General features: G+C 43.1%; 1 protein-coding gene across 3 annotated transcripts in view; it reads right to left on the reverse strand.

The window, feature by feature from the left end:
* CACNA2D3 (calcium voltage-gated channel auxiliary subunit alpha2delta 3) overlaps window positions 1-26027 on the reverse strand; it is an 879694-nt gene that overhangs the window by 65025 nt on the left and 788642 nt on the right. For 2 of the 3 annotated variants that reach the window (XM_060402371.1, XM_042236061.1), the window contains exons 28-31: window positions 24345-24406; window positions 23081-23125; window positions 16910-16972; window positions 13398-13468 (exon numbers count right to left, since the gene is read on the reverse strand). In XM_060402371.1, coding sequence (XP_060258354.1) covers window positions 13398-13468; window positions 16910-16972; window positions 23081-23125; window positions 24345-24406 — 241 coding nt within the window. The remainder of the gene's footprint in view (window positions 1-13397; window positions 13469-16909; window positions 16973-23080; window positions 23126-24344; window positions 24407-26027) is intronic. The other variant, XM_060402372.1, reaches the window with a different exon arrangement.

The following is a 26027-nucleotide window of genomic DNA, read 5'->3' on the forward strand; positions in this document are numbered from 1 at the left end:
TACCTGGCAAGTCCTCCAAAGCCCCTTCCTCTTCAGGACATTTTTAGTCTTGCTGACTGTCCTCTGACTTTTTCCCTCTCAGCAGATGCAAGCAGAACCAGTGTATACTGAGAAAGAAATGAAGCCTATGAACCATCCAAGCATCTGGCTTCGGGAACTCCCTGAATAAACTTCTCACAGAAACACTCATCACTAATATAGCCCTGACACTAATTCAGCCACAGAATAAACCATAGGCCACAATGCTGCTGCTGCTGCTAAGTCGCTTCAGTTGTGTCTGACTCTGTGTGACCCCGTAGATGGCAGTCCATCAGGCTCCCCTGTCCCTGGGATTCTCCAGACAAGAACACTGGAGTGGGTTGCCATGTCCTTCTCCAATGCACGAAAGTGAAAAGTGAAAGTGAAGTCGCTCAGTTGTGTCTGACTCCTAGCAACTCCATGGACTGCAGCCTACCAGGCTCCTCCGTCCATGGGATTTGCCAGGCAAGAGTACTGGAGTGGGTTGCCATTGCCTTCTCCGATAGGCCACAATGGACAATGCTAATTGGCCCCTGACTGGCCCACCACGCCAGTGTGCATCCTCAACAGGGGATTTCTACAGGTGCCCCTGGAAGGGTTTTCTAGGATTTGACCAGAACTATTGTGTGCTGTGATTCATGGGGTCGCAAGGAGTCAGACACGACTGAGCGACTGAACTGAACTGATTATTAGCTCTATCCTTTTCCTACTACCCAACTCTGTCTCTGCAGCTGGACTCCGGATCAGAGCTGGTGAAAGGTAGCATGGGTTGAGTGGAACATGGCTGTGCGTGGTGTCTTATAGACATGGATGAAGTATGGCCTTGGCTTAAGAGGTCAGTTCTGCCATTTATCCAGGGTGCAATCACAGCAGGTTGCTCACCTTCTACGGAGGCTTTTTCACTTATAAATAAACTTCCAGAGATGTTCCGAGTTTAAATAATCGGGCATGTGGAAGGATACTGAAATACACTATGCATCATGCTAGTCTCATTATGAGTCTTACAACAGAAGGCCTGATTTTGTTCTTTGCTGGATCTTGGACTCTTAAAGCTACACTATTCCCAGAGTCCAAAGTGACTGGTAGTGTAACTTAATGATTAACAATCTACCTTTGAACCAGTGGCCTAAGCTCAAATCATAACTCATCTACATATTACAATGCTATTTTTATTTAACCCTCATTATGCCTCAGTTTTCTCATCTGTAAAATAGTGAGAGCAATGGCTTCCTTATAGGGTGGTCATTTAAATGAGGTTATACACACATAGTGCCTTTAGAACAGTGCCTAGCACAGAGGAGGCATTCAGCAGAAGGAGGGCTGCAGCTGCTGTTGTAATTTATTAGTCTGGTTTTCATTGCCATTATTAATTAATGAGGGTGGTGTTAAATGCATTGGGAATTGACTCAGGCTTTATCCAGCTGGCTGGATAGGCCTCCTGGTTTTCTTAGCTCATTGGCATGTATGATGCAGTATAAAATTCACACTTGTTACTGCAGTAACAGACACCTTCAGAAGCCATGCTGGGGTTATCAAGGGATCATGTGGCAGCTTCAGTCCATGAGTTTTATAGCTGAAGACCAGGGTAACAATAGCTGCTGTTTACTGAAGTCTATTTAGCAACTGTCAGCAAGGTGCTCTTCTAAGGATGCCCCTGCGAGAGTCTAATCATCCCCATTTCACAGAGGGGCAAACCAAGTCTCAGCCAGCCTAAAAATGTGCCCAAGGTCACATACCTAACAGGTCCAGAGCCAGAATTATATGGGGGCCACACTGAATCCACCTCTCTCTGCCTTCTGCTCAGCAGCAGGTTCTGACAGGTCCTAGGAAATGCTTAGAATTCAGCCCTGTGCCCCACCCCAGAGTCTTACTGGAATGTCACAGGAAAAGCTACCCAAGATAAAGTCTCATAATCAATATCCAGAATCAACTTTCAACCCAAGTTGAGTGGCTGTTATGGGGTCACCAGGCCAGGATGGATCAACTGCCCAGGCTAGTGAGACCCCTTTTCCCTGGTAACTGCCCTGTCAGACAGATGGCTGGAAGCTCAGGACTCTACTGGAATCATTTTCAAAGGCTCCAGTTTACAAGTTGGGGTCAAACTCAACTGCTCTGGGGGTGGCCTCCGGGTCAGGGTCCCTGCCTTTCATTTCATAAGGAAGCTTTCCTGATCTGATTGCCATGAGGAGGTTACAAAACAAACCTGCTCAGTCTTCTCCACACTTAAGACAGCTTTAACTAGATGTTGCAGAGAGCCTTCCAGATTGTTGCCCTTTCTGAAGTGATTTTGTTACTGTTTTAAATAACTCCCATTTTGTGGCTACCTGTATCCTGTTCGGCTGATTATAGTTAAAGAACGTGATAACTGCCTGCTTTCATTTGGCTCTAAAATAAGCCCTGAGCATCCTGCCCAGCCCAAGATTGGTGCTGCACTGCTGCACTCAGCAGCAGGGGTTTATTCTTATTTCAGATAACATGCCTTAATCTCCCTGACATCACCACCAGGCCACGGCAACCGCGGGCTGCTGGGGAGACCTTATCATTAGCATCTCTGTGCTCCCCAGATGGGTCTCTTTGAAACTTTGGCGGAAGGCAGATACAGTCTCTGAGGAAGAAACTCAAAGCAATGCAAACCAAGCATGGGCAGCCCTATGTGTCCTGTACTGGGTGCCCGGCTCGTGACGTTAGGATTTACTTAAAGCTGTTTTCCTGATTCTGCTCTTTTCCAACTAGACGAAAATTATGACCAAGAACAAGATTTCTCCTAAAAAAAACAAGGGTGAATTTCAAAGACATGAGTGCAGCTAATTCAAGGTTGTTACTAATGGTGGGCACCAGCATTTATTAAACACCTACTATGTGACTATGAGGCCAGGTACTTTACCTGCAATGACTCTAACTCACTTTGGCTAAAAATCTGCCCCCACACCAGTCTTGAAACAGCTTAATGTTTGCAACTATGGCCCTAAAACTATAAAGACCCACTGAGGGTCATATTTAAGCAATTTTCAATCAAAAAGTAGGAGAAGCAAAGTGACTCACTAGGGCAGCATGCAAAAAATATGTATTCTTTGTTGGGCTATAAAATGTGTTCTCTGGAGCAGTTTTCAACTTCCAAGCATCAGGGGCATGGAGCAGGAACACAGGAAATTCTAAACAAAGGGACTGTCACCATGGGAAGCTTTACTCTTTCTTACACCTTAACAGCCAGGACAGTGGAAAGCTCCATCTGTTGATCTGAATGCTAACAGAAGACTCCAAAGGAGCTTTTCCTTCTCTCCTTTCTGACTAGGTGGGCAACTCATCCCATAGCCTCTTCTTACAGAGACTGTACTATTCTTTAAGATCAACAGAGCACAGCTAACACAGCAGAGGTGGTGAGTTGAAGCTGCCTTTGAACCCTCTGATGGAAAATCACTAAAATCTACCAAGTTAATAAGCACCCATCATTAGAAGAGAATAAGTGCCACAAGGCTGCACCAGCCAGAAGCCCAGTGCACCAGGTATCGGGGCCCCTTGGGGTCGAGTACAGAGCCCTGAGGGTGAGCCTCACTCTTTTATAGATTAAGCAGAGGGTTGATCAGCCTCAAGTGCTTTTCATCAATTGGTGCTGAGACTATAAAAAGAAACAAAGTCATAGATACTGGTCACAGCAGCATCTCACCCAGGTAAAAAAAGCAGTAACAATAAGAATTAATCAATTACTTTGGGCAATCCAAGTGTTATCTTGGATGTTGGGGCATGGAGAGGAAACTAACGCTCAAGAGGTGAAGTCCCTGTGGCTCTGGGAAGCAGCCACACCTGCTTCAATCCTGGGGCACAGGATTGCCCTGTGCCTAGTAGGTACACCTAGCCAGTTGCTTCTTTGCTCATTCAACTGGCCCATGAAAATTACCCTTCAGTTTCAAGGGGGAAAATGCAATCATGATTAATCCCATGTAGAAAACATAAAATTTCTTTTGTTTTTATGAGTAAGAAACAGAAGGAAATAGTTGAATGCTGCGTGTGGAATGAGTAAAGCCAAGCCCGTTTGAGGCAGGAAACCTGGATGCTAGAGGAGCACCCTTGGGCCCAGCCAGGTTCCTGGGGCTGTGTGCACATCTCCTAGCAAGGGCACCACGGTAATGCCTGCACCACGGTAAGTCCTTTGTATAAGGACTATACAAAAAAGATCTTCATGACCCAGATAACCACAATGGTGTGATCATTTGGCATGCCGTGGGGCACATGACCGAGGCTCAGGATGTCAGAACCTAAGGATACTGATGTTGCCAGTGTCCTTGATATTAGTCAAACCCAACATGCGTTATTGAGTGCTCCTGCTTTCATTGCCTGGGGTCAGACACCGTGGACAGACGCGCTACATGGTGGCTATAACCACGTGTGTTTAGGACTGCACTGGGCATGTGGGAAATGGAGAAAACCAGGAGTCAGGAATACAGCTTCATCTCTGGAAGGGCTTCAGAGTGAATATCACAGGAAGTAGGATTTAATATTTAGAGGGCTTCTGTATCTTTAACCCTTTGATCTTTTGGAACTTCCTATTATTTCTAGTACAACCAAATAACCGATACATTGGACTCCAACTCTGAAAGACTTCTTTTACTTTCGCTTGAAACAGAACAAGCATGAAGGTGAACAAATATCTTTCTAGAAAATACTCTAGTTTTCTCCAACTATGGGAAAAGATGAGCGGTGACTAGGAAAACATGGCCTGGAATTTCAGAGACAAGAATTCAAATTCCATCTCCCAACTCACAACTGTGAGCTGATGGTGGCTCAGATCATGAACTCCTTATTGCAAAATTCAGACTTACATTGAAGACAATATGGAAAATCACTGGAACATTCAGGGATGAATTAAATCAAATCCCTTACAATTATACAGTAGCAGTGACAAATAGATTGAAAGGATTAGCTCTAACAGACAGAGTGCATGAAGAACTATGGACAAAGGTTCATAACACTGTAAAGGAGGCAGTGATCAAAACCATCTCTAAGAAGAAATGCAAAAAGGCAAAATGGTTGTCTGATGAGGCCTTACAAATAGCTGAGAAGAGAAGCGAAAGGCAAAGGAGAAAAGGAAAGATACATCCATCTGAATTCAGAATTCCAAAGAATAGCAAGAGGAGATAAGAAAGTCTTCCAGAGTGACTAAAGTGAAGAAATAGAGGAAAACAATAGAATGGGGAATACTAGCGAACATTTCATGCAAAGATGGGCACAATAAAGGACAAAAATGGCATGGACATAAGCAGAAGATATTAAGAAGAGGTGGCAAGAATACACAGAAGGACTATACAAAAAAGATCTTCATGACCCAGATAACCACAATGGTGTGATCACTCACCTAGAGTCAGGCATCTTGGAGTGTTGAAGTCAAGTGGACCTTAAGAAGCATCACTACGAACAAAGCTAGTGGAGGTGATGAAATTCCAGCTGAGCTATTTCAAATCCTAAAATATGATGCTGTGAAAGTGCTGCACTCAATATGTCAGCAAATTTGGAAAACTCAGCAGTGGCCACTGGACTGGAAAAGGTCAGTTTTCACCCCAATCCCAAAGAAAAGCAATGCCAAAGAATGTTCAAACTACTGCACAATTGCACTCATCTCACATGCTAGCAAAGTAATACTCAAAATTCTCCAAGTGAGGCTTCAATAGTACAACTGAGAACTTTCAGATGTTCAAGCTGGATTTAGAAAAGGCAGAGGAAACAGTGACCGAATTGCTAATATCCATTGGATCATAGAAAAGCAAGAGAATTCCAGGAAAGCATCTACTTCTGCTTCATTAACTACACTGAAGCCTTTGACTGTGTGGATCACAACAAACTGTGGAAAATTCTTCAAGAGATACGGATACCAGACCACTTGACCTGCCTCCTGAGAAATCTGTAGGCAGGTCAAGAAGCAACAGTTAGAACCAGACATCCAAATTGGGAAAGGAGTATGTCAAGGCTGTATATCGTCACCCTGCTTATTTATAGTTTATATGTAGACTACATCATGTGAAATGCTGGGCTAGAATAAGTACAGGCTGGAATCAAGATTGCTGGGAGAAATATCAATAACCTCAGATACGCAGATGACACCACCCTTATGACAGAAGACGAAGAGGAACTAAAGAGTCTCTTGATGAAGGTGAAAGAGAAGAGTAAAAAGCTGGCTTAAATAAAGCTCAACATTCAAAAAACAAAGATAATGGTATCCAGTCCCATCACTTCATAGCAAACAGATGGGGAAACAAAAGAAACAGTGACAGACTTTATTTTCTTGGGCTCCAAAATTAGTGCAGATGGTGACTGCAGCCATGAAATTAAGACACTTGTTCTTTGGAAGAAAAGCTATGACCAACCTAGACAGTGTATTAAAAAGCAGAGACATTACTTTGACAACAAAGGCCCGTACAGTCAAAGCTATGGTTTTTCCAGTAGTTATGTATGGATGTGAGAGTTGGACCATAAAGAAGGCTGAATACTGAAGAACTGATGCTTTTGAACTGTGGTGTTGGAGAAGACTCTTGAGAGTCTCTTGGACTGCAAGGAAATCAGTCCTGAATATTCATTGGAAGGACTGATACTGAAGCTGAAGCTCCAATCCTTTGGCCACCTGATGTGAAGAGCTGACTCATTAGAAAAGATCCTGATATCAGCTGGGAAAGATTGAAGGCAGGAGGAGAAGGGGACAAAAGAGGACAAGATTGTTGGATGGCATCACTGACTCAACGGACACGAGTTTGAGCAAGCTCCGAGACATGGTGAAGGACAGGAAAGCCTGGCGTGCTACAGTCCATGGGATCGCCAAGAGCGGGACGTGACTGAGTGACTAAACAATGACAACAACTCACTACTGTGGGTGAACTTGAACAAATTACTAGAACACTTAAAGCCTCCACGTCCAGTTCCTTTTTTTTCAAATGACAATAGCTATTCCGTGAATCTATCACGAGGCTTAATTAAGGTCATGCATGTAAACTATTTGGAATGCCTTGCCTGTATAGTTGACCCTTGAACCATATAAGGGCTGGGAAGCTGATCCTCTCTGCAGTTGAAAATCTGAGTACAGCTTGCCCTGTGTTACAGTTTCTCCATAACCGCAGTTCCATATCCATGGATTCAACCAACCACAGACTGTGTAGTACTTAATACTTGACTATTAAAAAAAATCCATGTATAAGCAGACCTGCACAGTTCAAACCTGTGTTGTTCAAGGGCCAAATGCAGTTAGTACTCAATAAATGAGACAGGCTGCTGTTAGGGTGAAGATGAGTGGCTACTGTAATTGCTGCAATTGGGGATCCTCAAGCAGCAGCTTTAGGATTTTCAAGAGCAGTTCATTGGAATCTCCATGTCTCTGCATTCCAGAAAATTTGGCCCAGAAACACACTTGTCCAAGCCAATGTGACTTCTTGTTCCCTTCAACGCCACCTCTGACAAACCACTTCTGTGGACATGGTCAGGTCAACAGGAAGCCAAGAAGCCATTGCATTCCTTACATGAGCTGTTGAGTATCAAGACATCAGTGGGGCAGTCGGTGCTAGGGAGCAGGCATCCAAACATAACAGACTTCTCTAACACTCTCTGGATTCCGGGGCCAGGGCATTTGCTGAAATGTAATGCAGTCACCAAAGACAGGGAAAGTGCCAGTCACCCACCATGGAGCCCAGTGCAATTTCATCATATGGAGACAGGGGTAGAAACAGTACAACTCTTCAATCTACCTGGTGAATCACCTTTTTAGAAAGGCAGTTTAGAAAAAGCCACCAGAGTGAATTCTATACAAGTCAACTATGTTAATGAATGTGTGTGTGGTGGCAGGGGCCGGGGCGAGGTTAGGAGGACATTCACCGGGCTCTACAGGAAAAAGTTAAACATGGTCTTGGAAGGGTGAAATCTCAGGTGTGCTGTACCACACACATAAAACAAACAAACAAAAAACAGAACAAAACAGAAGAGACACAACCAAGAGACTCTCAGTACACTCAGTAGCTCCCAAGGCAAAAACGAACTATTAGTGCTGTGTGCTAAGTCACTTTAGTCATGTCTGACTCTTTGCAACCCTATGGACTGTAGCCCACCAGGCTCCTCTGTCCATGGGATTCTCCAGGCAGGAACACTGCAGTAGGTTGCCATGCCCTCCTGCAGGGGGTCTTCCCCACCCAGGGCACCTGTGTCTTCTCTCTCCTGCACTGGTAGGCAGGTTCTTTACCACTAGAGCCACCTTCATTTCTCTGCAAGCCAAGGGCCAGGTGTGCCCACTGGTCTTCCCTTTCTCGAGCTTCCTCTAATACACAGAGAACAAAGGAAGACGCTTTGGCAGAAACCACAGGATCTTTGGTGCTGCTGCTGCTAAGTCGCTTCAGTCGTGTCCGACTCTGTGCGACCCCACAGACGGCAGCCCACCGGGCTCCCCCATCCCTGGGATTCTCCAGGCAAGAACACTGGAGTGGGTTGCCATTTCCTTCTCCAATGCATGAAAGTGGAAAGTGAAAGTGAAGTCGCTCAGTCGTGTCCGACTCCTAGCGACCCCATGGAGTGCAGCCCACCAGGCTCCTCCGTCCATTGGATTTTCCAGGCAAGAGCACTGAGGTGGGGGGCCATTGCCTTCCCCGGGATCTTTGGTACAAGCATGTGTTATTCCATTTAACTCTCACTGCAGGTATAAAAATCATTCTTTTGATTTCATTTTGCTGTTAAAAAAAAAAAAAAAAGCCAAAATTACGGAGCTAAAGTTGCCAAGCGTCAGGAAGCTTCAAAGTAGGTAGCACCTAGACTCGAACCCTGGTGCACTAAACTTAGTATTTCTTGATCCTGACAGTACCTGCAAATCGCATGGATGCTCCATCCCCAGACTAGTTTAATACGAATCTCGTGGGGGCACAGCTGGAGCAGAGGTGTGTTCTCAAAGCTCTCCAGGGATGGTGGTAGAGTTCACGCCCACAGACCCACCACCAGTGCTGTGCTGTGGAGGCCACTGATGTGTAGGGACTACTTTGGGAGTGGGGGGTTATTAGTGATTTTAAAATGGAGAGGAGAAAATTAGAAGAAAAAAAAAATTTCAGACATCTGGAGATCTTATCCGACAGCTAATCTTTTACCTCCTCTGTGTAGTACCTTTGCAATTTGCAAAGCATTTTTACTCCTCTTATTTTAATTGAATCTCACAAAAGTCCCATCTCACTGAAATTCCTATTTTGCTGACGAATAAAATAAGTCTGAGGAATCCGTCCAAGTTCACACAGTGGCCACTCTGAGGCTCAAACTGAAGTCTTCATGGTTCAAGTCCCCTGTATCAAAGAAACCCTATCAGAAACCTGGACTCTCCTATGATTGGCTATATATATATTTTTCTCACTTTCCCCTAGATATTTGACATTGAGTTTGCATCACAGGGGGCAAGAAGGGGTGGGGAAATAAATAAATTCTAATAAGAATATTTTGTAGTTTTGAAAAGGGCAATGTCACTGCCATGGAGTATGGCTTCTGAGAAATACGAATACAAGCTCTTACTGGACATGAACTTGAGTTAAAAGAAAGCAGCTAAAATGAAAAGCCCTAAATGAGTCAGGGCTACTTAGGGAGTTCATTTACTTTCCCTGATAAGAATAAAGAAATATTTCAAGTTCTCTGTTTGAAACACAAAAAGCTGACCAGGAATATGGTATCTTATGAGAAAATATGTGAAGCCTGGGAACATGACTTGGTTTAATGATTTATCAACTTCAGTTAAAAGAAATCTGGGTGATCTTATCATTCAGCTGGCCTCCCTTCCTGAAAGTTCTGCTCACCCAGATAAGTTACTGCTGAGCCAACATCCTCCTTGGCTATGCTTCACTTTGTCTCAGACAAAACTGAAGGAAGCTCCATGCACTACACAATGCTACTGTATATCGAACCAGGTAAAAAGCAGAGGCTAGAAAATCCTCCCGGTGCTTGCTTAGACTGCAGGATGTTTGCATCCAGTTCTCTTATCACTCTGTTATATGGAGACAAGTTCTTAACGTTTCCAAGCTCCACTTATATATATATATATATATATATATATATGTACATATATATGAAGGGAATGGCAACCAACTCCAGTATTCTTGTCTGGAGAATTCTATGGACAGAGAAGCCTGGTAGACCACAGTCCATGGGGTGGAAAAGAGTCAGACATGACCGAGCAACTAACACACACACATGTATACACACATCGATCTAGCTTCATGGGCATGTGGCCTGTGTAACTGCACAGAGCCCTACCACTTAAAAGGGCTGCATGCCTTGTTTACTGCTCTGCTCTTACTGTTGTGAAATTCTCAGTAATTTTTGAGCAAAGTCCCCCATTTTCATTTTGCACTGGACACTGCAAATTAGGCACTGGTCCTGTTTATACCTGTCTCTCGAGTTGCTGAAAAGGACTGCAAGAGTTAAGATCTGTTTGCAACCAAGGCCTGGTATGTGGTAGGTGCTCCTGGAAGATAGCTACTGCTTACCTGCATTATTCTCATATTGCTGAGGCCATGTATGTTATCTGGCCCTGAGCACTATGTTTTCTATAAGCTGGGTAGATAGGGTCAAATCGAAGACTCAGCCTAAGCAACCAAGAGAGACCACTATCCCTCTTAGATTGCTTGCATGTGAAACTGAAGAACCTTCTCAAAGCTCCCTCAAGTTGGTAATTTGTTTGCACAAATCAGTGACTTCTCTTCCTCCCACATGGCACTGCAGACCACAAGTGGATGCGCTTTCCTTCTGATGGCACCACTAAGTAGACTAGCCATCAAGATACCCGGTAAGTGGCCAAGCAACCAAAGAAAGAGTCCATGCCAAGCAGGCAAGCATCGTCTTGCTTTAGCAAGAGAGGCAGTGACTATGGATCAGTGGGGAGAGATAAAAGGAGGCTGATAAAGGGAGATGGCATTCATTTTTCACTTTGAGCTCTGCTGTTCTGAAGAAGATGGTTTGCAGGGCTCTTGGGTATGAAAGGAGTTTCTTTAAGAAACTTGGGTATGAGTAGACCAAATGAAGAAACTTTGTGCCAGGGTGCACTGTCCAAGATGCTGAGATGGTAGGTCAACTAGGTGAATGGACCTTGACCTTTACCAGGGCTCAGCCATGTCAGCAAAGCAACTCAGCCTCCATGAACCCTGTGTTCGGGAGTAGGGTGCAGTTAAATATGGTGCCTGACATCACACCATTATTTTCAGCTACATCTTTTCAGGGCTTCTGAAATACAGACTTTTTCTGATAAAAAGGACTGTCAACCTTACTCTCTGAGTAAGCATGCTGGAAAAGGCAAGGGCATGAATGTTTGAGTTCCAAAAGGATGGCAGTACCCCAATACTGGATGGAGACCCCATTGCCAGGTGTCATGGAAAGCCTGTTGTGAAATATGTGAATTAAAAAAAATTCATCTGGTGCAAGGTAAAAAAGGAAAATCAAAGATCCACAGCAACAAAAATCCTAGCAGCAGCTAGCAATTATGGAGCCTTTAATATATGCCAGGCACTGTGTCAGAACTTTATGTTTATTATTATCTCCTTAACTCTGACAGAAACCTTTGCAAGTAATTATTATTAGCATCTTCATTTTTCATGTAAGGAAACCAAAGCTTGGGGTGGTAACATGACTAACTCTGAGCCATGCAGCTAGAAAATGTCAAGAGCCTGGATTTGAACCCAATCCATCTGACTTCAAATCTCAAACTCTAATTTCTGTCCTGGCCTCATGAGGGGGCTTTCAAAGAGGCCTAGGAGGTTTGTCAGGTAATTCCTGGATGACAGCACTTGCTGTTAAAATCGAAGAGAGAGTCCCAGCCTTCCCCTTTTCTCAGATGTTAGCCACTTTTGTAGAAGAAAGCTCTAAATTCAAGTCATTCATACTTCACCCACAGTAATGAGAAATCTAGGAACTTAAAATACTGCTTCAACCTTTCCTCTCTCCCACCAAACTGTTTGAAAGGAATATCCAAGAGGGAAGAGAGGGAAAAAAAGTAATTTTGCTAAAAAAAAAAAAAAAAGTTGAAAAATATGCTTTCAAATGAGAAACACGTGTGTGATTATTCTCCCTCTTTTGTCTCTCCCTACCCCCACCAAGTTGAAAACAAGCTAACGCAACACAAATGTACACATCCATGTAAAGACACAAGAAGCCAGGGGCGCCTCGACGGACAACCCGGCACAGCAGCCCCTGTCCAGCTCCATGCCCAATTTTCAAGCTTATGCACAATGACTCCTGGCAAAAAATGTACTTGAATTTTAAAGAGGGAATCTAGCAGGGGTGAACACTCAAGCAGGCTGGAAAGCAAGTGTGTCAGAGGTTGCAGAAGTGCTGGAGCTATGCCATTTTAACATATCATTTCTTGTTTCCCTCTTTCTGGCACAAACAAGCTACAGAATCTCAAAAATTGGGTCATCATTTTTGAATTCCCTGCTTTCAGCACAGCACTCAGCTGGTCTTATTGACTAGCTTAAAAGTCTGATTTCCTGAGCTAACACTTCCTGTCCATTCAGCTGCAGGGGAGTAATAAACTTGGGGACTGTCTTTCCCACTGGCAACCAATGTGCAATAGTTCTCACAGGCGAGCTGGGTTCCATCCTTGTATTTCCTGATATTATATATTTAACAGCATCAAATATGTCCATGAAAGTACCACTTCAGAGGCCACCACTCTCCCTGGGAGGCTGAGGCGAGGAAGAATTGACTCCTGGGGGAACATCCCTGGCATCCTGGTCGTGCAGGGCGACGTCCTTTCCCATCAGCTCTGGTGTTCCCACAGGTATGCTGGACTGCCCATGAGGGACACAGGGCTGTGCGCTTCACTCAGAGTCAACAAGAGCCCTTGCAACTCAACTGAGTGGTCCCTACCATGAATTCTGAAACCTCTTGGCTGTGTTCTAGCAGTAGATTTAAACTTACCTCCATCTGGGAGCATGTTTTGTGAATTTTTACTTGATTTTCTAAAATTATATCAAGTCTCTAAACATCACTTTCCATCTTTGAGTTCCACATTTCTAGCAAGTTTCACCAGTTTGTCAGTGTGAGACAAGACACTCTCTTCCTTTTTTGACCAGATGAAAATGTTTCCTACTTCTCTGCAATCACTTGCTTCAGACCAATATAATCTCCTTCCAGTCCAGGCCCTGACTTCAGGACTAGCCTCTAGTAAATGCTATGCTAGGGGAACAGGGAACGCATTGTGAGCTGAGTTTCTGAGACTCTTAACACTCATGCAAAAGGCATCAAATTTCAGGAGATCTTCTGGAACATGAACACAGCCATGGGGTCAAGTCTGGGCTTGCTTTATTTGACCTTGGTTTGTTTTATTTTATTTAGGCAACCTTTCTCGGGGGGTGGGGTCGGGGGGTAGGGCAAGGAACCGTAAAAATCCTTACCTTTTAAAGGAGCCCATTGTTAACAATTTGTTCATCACAGCTCCCTCCACCTCGCCAAAAAAGTCTCCAGTCTGTGGGGAAGAAAAGACGACCCAAGAGGAAGTGTAGATAAATAATGCGCCCAAATACCAGAGAAGAGATAAAAATGGACACAGTTTGTGTCCTGGAGCTGACAAGGGCAAAAGGAGGTTTTCAGGACTACTGTTAACATAAACATGGAAAAGGTCTTAATAGTCATGAGAAGTTATGGGATTACAGAGCGAACAAATAAGCAGATGTGGATGTTTCAAATACATGGCAGGGGTCGGGGGTGGGCTAAGAGTGGCATTGCATAACACGTGCTAAGCGCCGGAAATAACACACACATGCACACGGGTGCACATATGTGCACATAGACACGCATGCAGCAGCACGTGCACACACACTCTTGGAAGGAGGCAGCAGGCATTAATCTGCTCTCAATTCCTTGGGAGTAAAACACTACTTCATACAGACAGAAACAGACTGTGAAAGGGCTTCCTAGGCAGTAAGAAAAAGAACTGTTTATAATTCCTAAATGACCTGTTTAGGGATATACAGCAGTCTTCTTCATCGGCTCTATAAATTTCCTACAGTGGAAAAAACATCCTTTCTCTAAGTCACTTTCTGAGGAGCACCTTCATGTTGTCCATAGGCAGCTAATATGTTGACCAAGAATAAAGCTGTCCAGATCTGGGAAGAGAAGGCTCGGCCAATCAGACTTCCAATGACTGACTCCAGCTCTGGGACTGTCTTCAGGGCACTCCCCCAGTGCTAAGCTTATGCTTCTCCAAGTCTAATTCTTGGTGTTGGCCGAGATTTGCAAACTCTGAATGGTGGAATGAAGGATTAACATCCTCGGGCATCCCTCCAGACTCCTGGAGTCAAGGGGGAAGATGTATCCAATATGGCAGAACAGAGCTTGGACCAACAGCCTTCCTCTGCCAACAGACTGGAAGGGGCCAGTGCAGACCAGTACAGAATATCCAACTCTACTGTGGGTGCTCTCAGAATTTGTGTCTTATGTGGCGGAGAGTAGAGGGCATTACACTCAGAGCCCAAATCACATAAATTCCACATGTGTCTATGTGCTCATTCATGTCCAACTCTCTGCAACCCCACAGACTGTCACCTTCCAGGCTTTCTGTCTATGGGATTTTCCCAGCAAGAATACTGGAGTGGGTTGCCATTTCCTTCTCCAGGGGATCTTCCTGACCTAAAGATTAAACCTGTGTCTCCTGCACTGGCAGGCAGATTCTTCACTGCTGAGCCACTGGGGAAGCTCCTACATAAAGTCCATAGACTTTGTATTAATTAAATCCTAATTTCCTTGTAATGGTGTGACCTCAAGCAGGCTCTTAGGAGTTTTCAGGCAGAAAGGCACATACAGGCTTTGCCAAAAAGTCAGAAAAGAGGAGGAAAGAAGGAAATGACATTTCACTGACTGAAGACTGAGCACTGCCTTTTTCACTCCAGGGAAATTTGAACTTTTGGCGAACTCTGTGGGTATGTGCTGCTGTTGGGAGCAAGAAGGACATGTGCATTTCCTGTGTGTGAATATGCCAGTATCAATGGAACTGGTTGTTAGATGAAGAAGAATTAACCTCATTGGGGTACAGGAACCAGACATCAAACAAGCTGAGGCAGGGCAGGCTCCGTGGGCTATTCTGCCCAGGAGTAAAGGAGGGAGCAGAGGCCACATGTAGTGGCTGTGGCTTAGGAGAGGCCATTATTCCAGTGGCTCATTATGTTGGCTTATCCAAGACTCCCCACTTAAAGACATCTGCCATGTTGTCCCCCCTAGGATCAGGTTCTCATCTCAGCCCTCCATGATTATGGCAGGACGACAGAGCTCGTCTTCACAGGGGATTAATTTGGGTTCTCACTCCTCCCAGACACAGGGGCACATTACCATAGGCTTATGGCCACTCCTGCTCCCAAGAAACTGACCACATCTCACGTGCTTCTCCTTCCTATCTAATGTCCATCCACTGTTCAACATGAAGTGACGTCCAGCATCCGAGGAGACTGTGCGTGAGCAGTCTGAGTCTCAACTATGTGATTACCATCGACCAAATGCCTTGAAAATCCCATGGATGGAGGAGCCTGGTAGGCTGCAGTTCATGGGATCGCGAGGAGTCAGACACAACTGAGCAACTTCACTTTCACTTTTCACTTTCATGCACTGGAGAAGGAAATGGCAACCCACTCCAGTGTTCTTGCCTGGAGAATCCCAGGGACGGGGGAGGCTGGTGGCCTGCTGTCTATGGGGTCTCACAGAGTCGGACACGACTGAAGTGACTTAGTAGCAGCAGCAGCAGCAAAGGCACATTTAAAATCCCAAACATTCTCACAGGTAGGAGGGAAAGCCGAAGCACAGTTCCACATGTTACCTGGAGCCAGAGTTCACAGACTAACAAGCCACTGAGCTCAGACCCTAAGGAGCCATACTTACGGACAATTAACTAATTTATTAGGCATTAATGGGTCTATCACACTGTTGGCTACTGAAACATTTTAAATGATGTAAATGAAACCTCATCAAATGCTAGCATCCTCAAGTATTAGAGTGTGAAGAAGACTTTTGTAGTCAACCATCCTCCATTCATAGAACCCACCAGGAGTCCCGGCGAGTTAAGGGATGTACCCAATATCCCAAATCGAGTTAAGGAAGAGAGCTCACATCAGAAACCATCTGCCTCCACCTCTGGTGTTTCTTTCCTATACCATATGGCTAAACTGATTTGGATTTGACTTTAACATGCTAATTTCATTAACTGCAGAGAAAGCTTTCAGGCACCGAGTTTTAAAGGAGAAACTCATGTTTCTCTATTACAATGCTATTGATTTTAACTCTTACTTTGATTTCCAAATAAAAGTGGAGCTTTCTTTGCTGAGCACCCTAGCTTGGTTTCTTTCCATCTCTCCCTCCTGCCCCCATACTGCACACGGCTGGATCAAATGAAAAACATTCTTCATCTACACGTGGATTCTTGGCCCTCAGTGTTGAGAACCCAAGTTAATCCTTGGACTCAGATAACTGACTTTTAAAAAGGAAAAACCAGAAAGAAAGCCATAAAGAATAATTATGTTGACATACATACATACATATATTTGTGTGGATGTATAAATTATATATAAAGATAAAATATCAAAATATTAAAAGGAGGAAACCTCCTTAAAATTACCCGAACTCTTTCAGGCACCTCCATACTTGAGGTAAAGAGTTCTATAAATGGAACATTTTATGTGTAAGAGAGCAGACCCTGGGCTCTGTACCCCTCCTCTCCTCCCTGGAGGTAAAATCTCTTTGGGGCCTGCTGAGAAGTAGGCTGTGACATTCTTCAAGGGGTGGAAATAATGTTTTATAATCTCCTGCTATTACCTCTTAAATACAGATCATTGTCTCAAAGTTTCAACACCATATTTCACTTCCCTTGACCCAAGCACAGTCTGGGATCCTTACTGTAAGTAGGTAGAAATTCCTCACTCACCTGAGTGTAGTCTTCAGATACCAGAATAAATCCGTTATTGTCTATGAGGTAACAATTCACAGTCTAGAAAATAAAAACACCGCAGTTTCAACTTTGGGTCCTCAGACTGCTTTTACGTGCAATGATATACTTCCAACCTGAGAGATACCTATTTTAGGCTGTTTTGGGGGAACTGAAAATGCCAGCTGGCTCTTGGAGTTAAGGCCAAAGTTAAGCTTACCCCAGCACTTGTTTTGCAAAACTAACAAATAAACTTAAAACACTAAGCAAGCCTTGAAAATCCCAGATTGGGATAAAAAGAAAATGCATTTAAAAATTATTCATTACAGTTTGTCTTCCTTTTTAAAAAGTTCTATGACCTGAATAACATTTCCCAGGAACAAAGCGTCCAGAGGCCTCTGAACCTGTATTAACAGTGGTTGAAGTGCAGGCTGTTTTGAAAGCAAAACGACAACACAATGCCATTACTCTAATGATGTATTAATGAAAACACCGTGTCAGCTCAGAAGACCATCAGGGGACCAGGTAATATTTTTTAATTTGTTCATAGACTTAGGCAGGGGGGAAGGGGCAGACTTCTGTTAAAGGGGCCCCTCAGGCCTCCTAAAGGTTTTCAAACTGTGTTTTTAATTGGGAGCTGGATTTGGGGGCAGGGCTGTTAGCTTTTGGTAGCTCAGACTTATAAATTGTAGCAAGGTAAGCCCAAACCTCTGCTTCCCCCACACTACTTTAATCTCAAGTGAATGATTTGCTACAGGCTAAGTTTTAATTACAGTGCTGTGGAGTTTAAATTTAAGGTTTAATTCCGTCCTTGATGTAACTCAGTTTCTATTTATTGCAGCTTTACATACCAACTGCAACATTTAATTTGTAACATATCTTTACCCTGAGCTAAAGTCCCCTAACTCCAGGCCACTGCAGGGATGTTTTTTTTTTTTTCTGGGACATTTACTTATCCACGGAGTTGATTCTAGCGAGACACAAAAGTACAGCAATAAGCTAGTTAGGAAGATGCATCCTTTATTAGTAGGCAATGGTGGAGATTCAGCAGGAAATTAAAAGCCTTGCTAGCACCTTTCAGAAAAGAACTGGCTCCTTTGGTGAGCAAGTTTCTCTCGGTTATTCAAAGGGGCCAGATGAAGGCCACACTCTTGCTCTTCAAAGAAGCTCTGGGCTGCACGGACACTACATTGGTCCAGCTGGGAGTCCTGACAAACATCCCCCTTCTGCAGGACACAGCACTCTCAGAGACCGGCTGTCCAACATGGCAGCCACGAGGTATGTGCAGATTTAAATGTAATTTTAAGTTCATTGGATCATATGAGACAAATTGGAGATATAGGCCTTGATGCAAAGGGAGGTTAACCTCCATTCAATCAATAAAACTACCTGCTGAGCATAGGAGTGGCCTCCATATATTGACTTTCCAAATCCTTACAACTGTGTAGAGAATCCAAAGTCATCATAACTTACCCTCCATCCCCAACTATAAAATAAATTCCTACTCAAATATCCCTAGTCAATTGGTATTACTGCTATTAGACCTATAACTTTGTGGTCAGTCTTTCTCTGCAAATATTAGACAATACAAGACAAACCCAAGGCAACTGAAAATCTTGGGAAAGAAGCAATATTTCCTGAAGTGATACTGGAGATCAGCCCCAATCACACATGAAGCCACTGGCACATTAGTACCCATAAGAGATAAAACACTCAGAAAAGACAAAACATCACCACCAATAACATGAAAGATGTTTCCAGAGAGAATGATTTCAAAAGGAAGAGATTAAGAGAAGCTCCTGGGGAAACTGTTTAAACTCCACTATATTTGACCTCCCTTGTGATCACTTTGAGAAAATAAAAAATAAAGTGAAAGATTAAATATTTTGATTTTTATAATTTTATCCAAAATATTATACTCTCCACTCCCAAACCAAACATGTTGTTTGTTAATAGAATTAGGATATGACTACAGTTATAAATTTATTAAGTTTAAATTTGTTAAGTAAAATAAATACATTTCACCATTTCCCCTCTATTTAGAGATGACGCTTCAATAAAATGTTTCATAATTTGACATAAATATTTGGTTCTTTCCCCACCCTCATTTCTTGGAAATGATGACCTCGTGCCCCCTATAATAGACAGCACTGCATGGAATCACGTTGGGCTGGGCATTAGGAGACTCACTTCTCAGGTATCAACCTCTGTTTCCACTCTCATCCGGTGTGGAAGGAACAGGACTGACAGTATGCAACAAATATTGTCAACCTTGCAAAGGTGTTACATCACTGAGGTAGAACTGGGTCCCTTAATCTGAAAGGTGTCATTTAATTTTCATTACAGGCAATATTTTTACATTAGGGATATACAGTCACTGTGATGACTTCATAAACATCTCCTTGCCAACAACTACTTGGATTAAATTATTGGGAAGTACAGTGGAATGGAGTAAGGCCCCTGAAGTTAAGTGAGCAGAGTGCTGCGTTATGAAAGAATCAGAGTAGAATTAGCCAGATTCTAGTCTGGATAAATTGTTTTCTCTATGTCTCTTTACAGTAGTTAATTGCCTTCTCCATTCTCCCTCCTCCAATAAAAGGAAACAGAAGAAATATTTTGTCGGCTTTCCCTCACTATGCTACTTCTGCCCTAAATTAAGCCAAACTTCTCAGGAGTCTGCCCATCCCTTTGTGACAAGGGCAGAATGACAGGCTGAAGGGCTTGGGCAAACCAGGAACTCTTAAGTTTGACAGACATGGCAAGCATCCATTCCATGGCCACTTGTGACAAAACATCTGAAGATGAAGTTGTTTGAAAAATGCAGAAATAAAGAGCTGGTGACAAAAAAGGCAACTGTCTTCAACTATTTGTTGCCTCAGTATTGCCCAGAGAAGTCTGACTTCAGGTCACAAAGGCAGGTTAGGTAAGATACCTGAGGTTAGAGCCCCAAACCAGGCCATGGTAATTGGGCCGTCACAGATAGTAAGGAAAACTGGGGAGGAAGAGTACTTGGAAGTGAGAAACATCAGCACTAAGCTTGTGTTACCTGGAAGGCAGTATTAGCTCTGAGGCTAAGATACTAGCTTCAGAATCAGAGACTTGGACACTTGCAACCAGTTATGACTTTGAGAAAAGCCTTTTAACACTCCCAGTCTCAGTTTCCTTATCTGAATGATGGAGACAGCAACAACTATTTCAGAGAGAAGATTAAGTAGGCCAGTGAGTGCAAATTGTTGAGCATGGTGCAAGGTGCATTATGAGTCCCCAAAGAACCATGTTTGTGTCTATTTAGCACCTACTATGTGCCCTCTTTATAAGTATCTTAATGCTGCAAATTGACTTTTTTGGAGACAGAAGTTGTCACACAGTTTGTAGCAAGAGGCTGTGGAGGCAAGTCAGCTGATAAGCACATGTGCTCATCTCCCCTTCTAACCAGTTAGCTCCTGGAGGACAGGGTCCATCTCTGACTCTGCATCCCATTGATTCCTCGGGGGCTGGAGGTACCAGGGATGTCAGGGGGGCTCAGTAAATAGGTCCTGAAGGAAGGAGTTAGTGTGAGAGAGGTTGCCTCTCAGGTTCTGAAGTTAACAGTCCCCTTGGGTGGAATGAAGCTCCTTAAAGTCCTCAGTTAGGCCCACAGCCAGGCCCTCCATGAAGAGGTATCTATAAGCCTGGAAGACATCTGGCCAGACTGACTCCACCCAGCAGCCCAGGACACTCAAGTCAAGGGCCCAGGGAGGCCACTGCAGGGCAAGACAGAGGCACTGGATCGGATCCGAGGCAAAGTGTGTCTGATAAGTGTGTGGGAGTTGTGCCAGGTCTTCAGTAGAGAAGAGAAGCCAGAGGCACGTGAACTTAATGAGCCCCCACAGCTGTTTTTAATGGGGACCTGATCACTTGAGGGCAGTTGGAGGAGTGGAAGGACATGGTCTCAAAGACTTAATTAAAAGCTATGAAAGGGAATGACACATGGAAAGAGTCTGCTGAAAGGATGGAAAGGGGCCTGGCTTTTCCTTTTAAAACTATGTCAACTAGGTGCCTGAAGCCAAAACTTTAGAGTCAAAATGGGAAATGGATGATAGCTTTAAAGGGCAAAATGGGGATATTTGAGCATCAGATCAAGTTCAGCGATCTAGCCTACGCCACACTTAATTTTCAAGGTATGAACCTTCAAAATGATATCTTAATGAGGCTCCATCCCCAAGGCTATTAAAGCAGATATTAGTAGTGAGGAAGGTATCCTACCTTGTGCTTACTATGCCCAAGGGACTAAAGTGTGCATGCGACTGCCACCTGAGGTTCTAGGTTCAGTGAACCACTACTCTAAGGGAAGCATGTGTCTGCAGACATTTTCATGATAGCTAATGTCTATTGAGGGCTTGCCACAGGACAAGAGCTGTGCTCTAAAGTTTCCATATATTATCTCACTCATCCTCACCATGACTCTGGGGGTGTTTCTGTCCCTATTGTATAGCTGGGGAAACTAAGGCAAGGCTTATTACTTTCAGAGCCACAGCTGGAAGCGACTCTTGCCTCCACAGCCTGTACCTTTAACCGCTATGCTAGACCACCTGTGAAAGCATTCACAGAACAACTACCATATATCACACTTTTCTAACTCTAAGTGGGAATCCATTTTCCACTTATTTTTATGTATGAGGATGCACAGAGGCAGTGTTAGGCTGTAGGAAGATTACCACCTCTGACTTTATTCATTAAATTGTTCAACCAACTATTTGTCCATCCAATCAATCAACCAGAAACCAGTCAGTCAACCAACCAGCTATCCAGAACACCATCAATCCCACCAACCATCCATTCAGTCACCCAACTAACCAACCAACTGTCCTCCGTTCTTTTAACATAAAGTGGAGTTAGTAGCTTAACACAGGGCCTCGTGACACTGATTAATCATTGCTACTGTTGAGCTGTGTTGTCTTGAACTGAGCATTACAATAAGACAAGTAATGCCTCAAAAACAGAGGAGAGGTTTGAAGCCATTTGACTAGCCTATGAATGGCATTCCCAAACTTAATGAAAGGGTACTGGTCATAAAACATCACAGGGTACTCTTTCCTTTGGGAAAATTGTTTTTGATCTAATGGTCAGGAAAAGCTGGGCTTTTGCTTTTACTCTTTGAATAGTAGTAACTCATACAGCTATTACGATTTTTTTTAACTGCCCGATATTTAAGGACTGAGTGTTTTGTACTTTACCTTCACCCTATACTCCCTCTTTTATATTTCTTTACTTGCCTTTTTGTTTGCCTATTTTTTGAAATATACTTCTAATCCATATTTTCTGTGTTGGAATTATGTTTGGTTAGGATTTATTTAATCCCTGTGGTAACAAGAAGGAATGAAAATGAGTGATCATTTATAAGCTCCACTTTATGTATTGACTAATGGTTTGGCTGACTCAGAGAGAGAAGGCTGCCTGAGCCAAGGTGAAACGCTGCTTCACATGTGGTTGATCTAAGATGTGGGGCAGAAGGTACATGGGACTGGATGCTATAAAAACTTAAATCTGATGGTCAAACTTGGGACAGTGGTATATCTTTTTTATTCTACTGCTCATGTGTGGAATTCAAATTTGTCCTCCCAAGACTGAGGGAGCGAGATAAGGAGAAAGAAAGAAGGGAGGGAAAGGGAGCTGCAGAAGGGAAGCAGTAGGCTAGAAGGCAGCATGCTGAGTTTTCAACGCTTGGATTTTTAAGCTTCTTTATTACATGAAATTAAGCAAGACATTTAATTTACCTGATGCTCAGTTTCCCCCTTTGCAAAGTGGGACATATATTCCAATCCATTTCACTAGGTGGTTAAGAAGATAAAAAGAGGTACCACATTGGTAGAAAACTCAGAATTGTAGTGAGAGTTTCAAATGTCAGTAATTTGTATTGTGTTCTATAAAATGCCAAAATCCCAACCGTGCTGTTCATGGGACATTTAAATCATACTTCCCCAGCTCTCCAACACTATCTGATTGGGAGAAGAAAGAGAAAGAAACAAAGCAAATGTCCTTGGGTTTTTGGAGACTGGTTCACACGCAATCTCTTAGAACTGGCTCTGTGAGACATTCTCCCTGTGAGAAAGCACCCTCAGTCATTCAGCCACCGCCCCCGACCGGCCCCAACTTGATCAGAGCAGACACAGGCCCAGGAGACCATCATACCTCATCGTCACAGCTGATAGAGCATTTACCATCCAGAGAGGCGCACTGTGAGGTGAGGCGGAAACAAAAGGAAACATGTCATTTGGACACACCAGCATCTGCTGAGGCTGCCACCTGGTTACTGAAGGACAGTCCATCAAAGTCCTAGCCTGTTTCATCCAAAGGGAATGCTCCAGGATGAATCTGCCCATCCTCTCTAGGATGAGTACCAGCCCCAGACACTAATATAAAAGCTAATTTGGGGGACTTCCTTGGCAGGCCAGTGGTTAAGACTTCGCCTTCCAATGCAGGAGGGATTGTGAGTTCGATCCCTGGGTGGGGAGCTAAAACCTCACATGCCTTGCAGCCAAAACACCAAAACATAAAGCAGAGAAATACTGTAACAAATTCAATAAAGAATTTTTAAAAAAGACAACTTAGGAGTAACCTGGTTCTTTTTCATTTTAATTTATGTTGTCCATGTTAATTTATGCTTTATTCAATAGTGATACCTTTTTAAGACCTCAAATCTTTCAGTAACAAGAAATATAATTATTTCATTTTATTTTTTTTTTATTTTTTTTTTAAATTTAAAATCTTTAATTCTTACATGCATTCCCAAACATGAACCATTTTAAATTATTTCCCACTGACTTTTTAAAAACTTCTGTGTTCTTGATGCATAAATTCCTAAAGTATTTTCATTTGAGAAACTATATACCATCTCAACATATAGACTTGGACAGATGGAAACATCTTATGCGTTGCCATTCCTGCTGCGTTACTGAACAAACACCACTGATATTACTTAGTATAGAATACACAGTGCAAGTAAAGAATGTTCCCAGATTATCCAAGGCAGAGAAGCCCTCGCCAAAGAAAGCAGATGCATGCTTAGTATAACCCAGCTATGCAGAATCCTTCAAAAATGAAATAAAGAGATTCACAAATAATTGGGCATCATAAGATTTTTTAAAAGTCACTATGCAAATTCACAAAAGTCCTTGATATTTAGAAGAAAAATTTCTCTTTAAGGCAGTCACTATTTTGATCTCACAATTACAGCTGTTTTCAGGAGCAAATTCTCTGCTTTCTCAGCATGTGGTGTCTAACATGCTGTCAGTCCTTTATTTTGCACTGAAATGAAAGGTAACCTGAGCAGCCCAGCAGTTCATTTTACAAACATTCATCGGAAATCTGGCACTTTTAGTCTCTGGGTACTCAAATGTGAACACCTGTATAATAACAGTGTTGCTAATGCTTCAACATGCTGATTATAACTTACCTGTCTGCTGGCAGTCCAGAACTTCCTTTGGAAAAATTCAAGTTTCATCTGAATGCCTACAGCTGGGACAAATTATAAATAAAACAAGGCATTAGAGATCTCTTTACACAATTATTTAAGAGTATCATAGAAAATTATCTGTCAAGGCAAGATGCTGATGTAAGCATATCAGATAAGAACACTTAAAAACTAAATTTACAGTGAAGCATACAACTAAGACATTTTATTGCTCAGGTAAGGAATTCTCAAGGTTACCTACACTCATATAACTTTTGACAGGACAAACTGAGCACAGTGCATGTGGCTCTTTGGAGAGATGTTACTTGAGTGTTTCTAAAATTCATACACTTGTGGTCAACACTCTCCCCAGCACAGCTGAAAATAGGAATAGAAATAAAAAGGATATTCAGAAGATCATGGTTTTTTCAGAGTTTCTGTTTCTGTCATTAATGCATAAACTTGTGTACCTAAATGTATATTCTGCAAGTGTTTTGAGATATGAAATTTGAGAAGTTACTTGTCATGGGTTGATGTTTGGAAGTGAGTCACTTGGTCATGATGTGACTTAGTTTAACTGGCCCCCAGTATCCACGTCTCAATGATCTTCTCTCCCCAGGAACTCTGTGGAATTATATAGTTCTTTGCTTGTCTGTGAAAAGTTCCCTAAAGCAAGAGTGAAAGCTACTTCCAGTGAGAGAATGGTATACAGAAATGGAAGAGGTTAAGAAAATGCTTTGAAATTTTGGGAAGGAGAATTCGAGGGAACCTCAGAACTATGCCATGAACAAGCTCACAGTATTTCTCTCTATGAAGTCAAGGCAAAGGAACTCTTAAAACCATTAGAAAAAGTATTCAAGTCAGGGAAAAAAGCTCATCAGATGGTGAAAAAACTTTAGAGGAGATGGCAAGAAAAAATGAGATTGTGCTAGAAACACTATACTCCCCACAAGGGGCACTATTTAGCCCGGGGCAGTTATGCAAACTTCAATCCCTGCCCATAATCTTCCCAATTTTTGCCATATCTGCATACCACCATGGCTTCCCTGGAGGTTCAGTCAGTAAAGAATCTGCTTGCAACACAGACACCTGGGTTTGATTCCTGGGTCAGGAAAAACCCCTGGAGAAGGAAATGGCAACCCACTCCAGTACTCTTGCCTGAAAAATCCCCTGGACAGAAAAGCCCGAAGGGTTACAGTCCATGGGGTCTCAAGAGTTGTACATGACTTAGCCACTAAATCATCACCATCACAGCATTGTTATTTACCTTTCCACACTGTTTTCTTTTGCTGACACACCTACAGTAACTTCAATCCACATAATGACATCTAGTAAAAGAAATACATGATTACCAAACCCCCCCCACCCCGCCCTGCCAAAGTTCACTCATATACTTTTATCTTGCCACCATGTTAGATGCCCCCTAACACCTCCCACCTTTGGAAAACATGGCTGTGCTGGCTTCAGGAACTTGAAGATTCATGAAGACCTTGGGTTGTTACCCTTATTACTACCAAGTGCATTTCTACTTCCTAAACAAATCATTGAAGCAAGACCTGAGAGTCATAGTTAACTATGACAGGTACACTCAGAGAGACTCATCTATCTTTGCACTTAGAATTTCAAGTTAAGCATAGCTGCAACACACAGAATGGAATTCTCTGAAAGGTACCATGTCAGTACTCT

The sequence above is a fragment of the Ovis aries genome, chromosome 19, assembly GCF_016772045.2.
Source record: "Ovis aries strain OAR_USU_Benz2616 breed Rambouillet chromosome 19, ARS-UI_Ramb_v3.0, whole genome shotgun sequence".
NCBI lineage: Eukaryota > Metazoa > Chordata > Mammalia > Artiodactyla > Bovidae > Ovis > Ovis aries.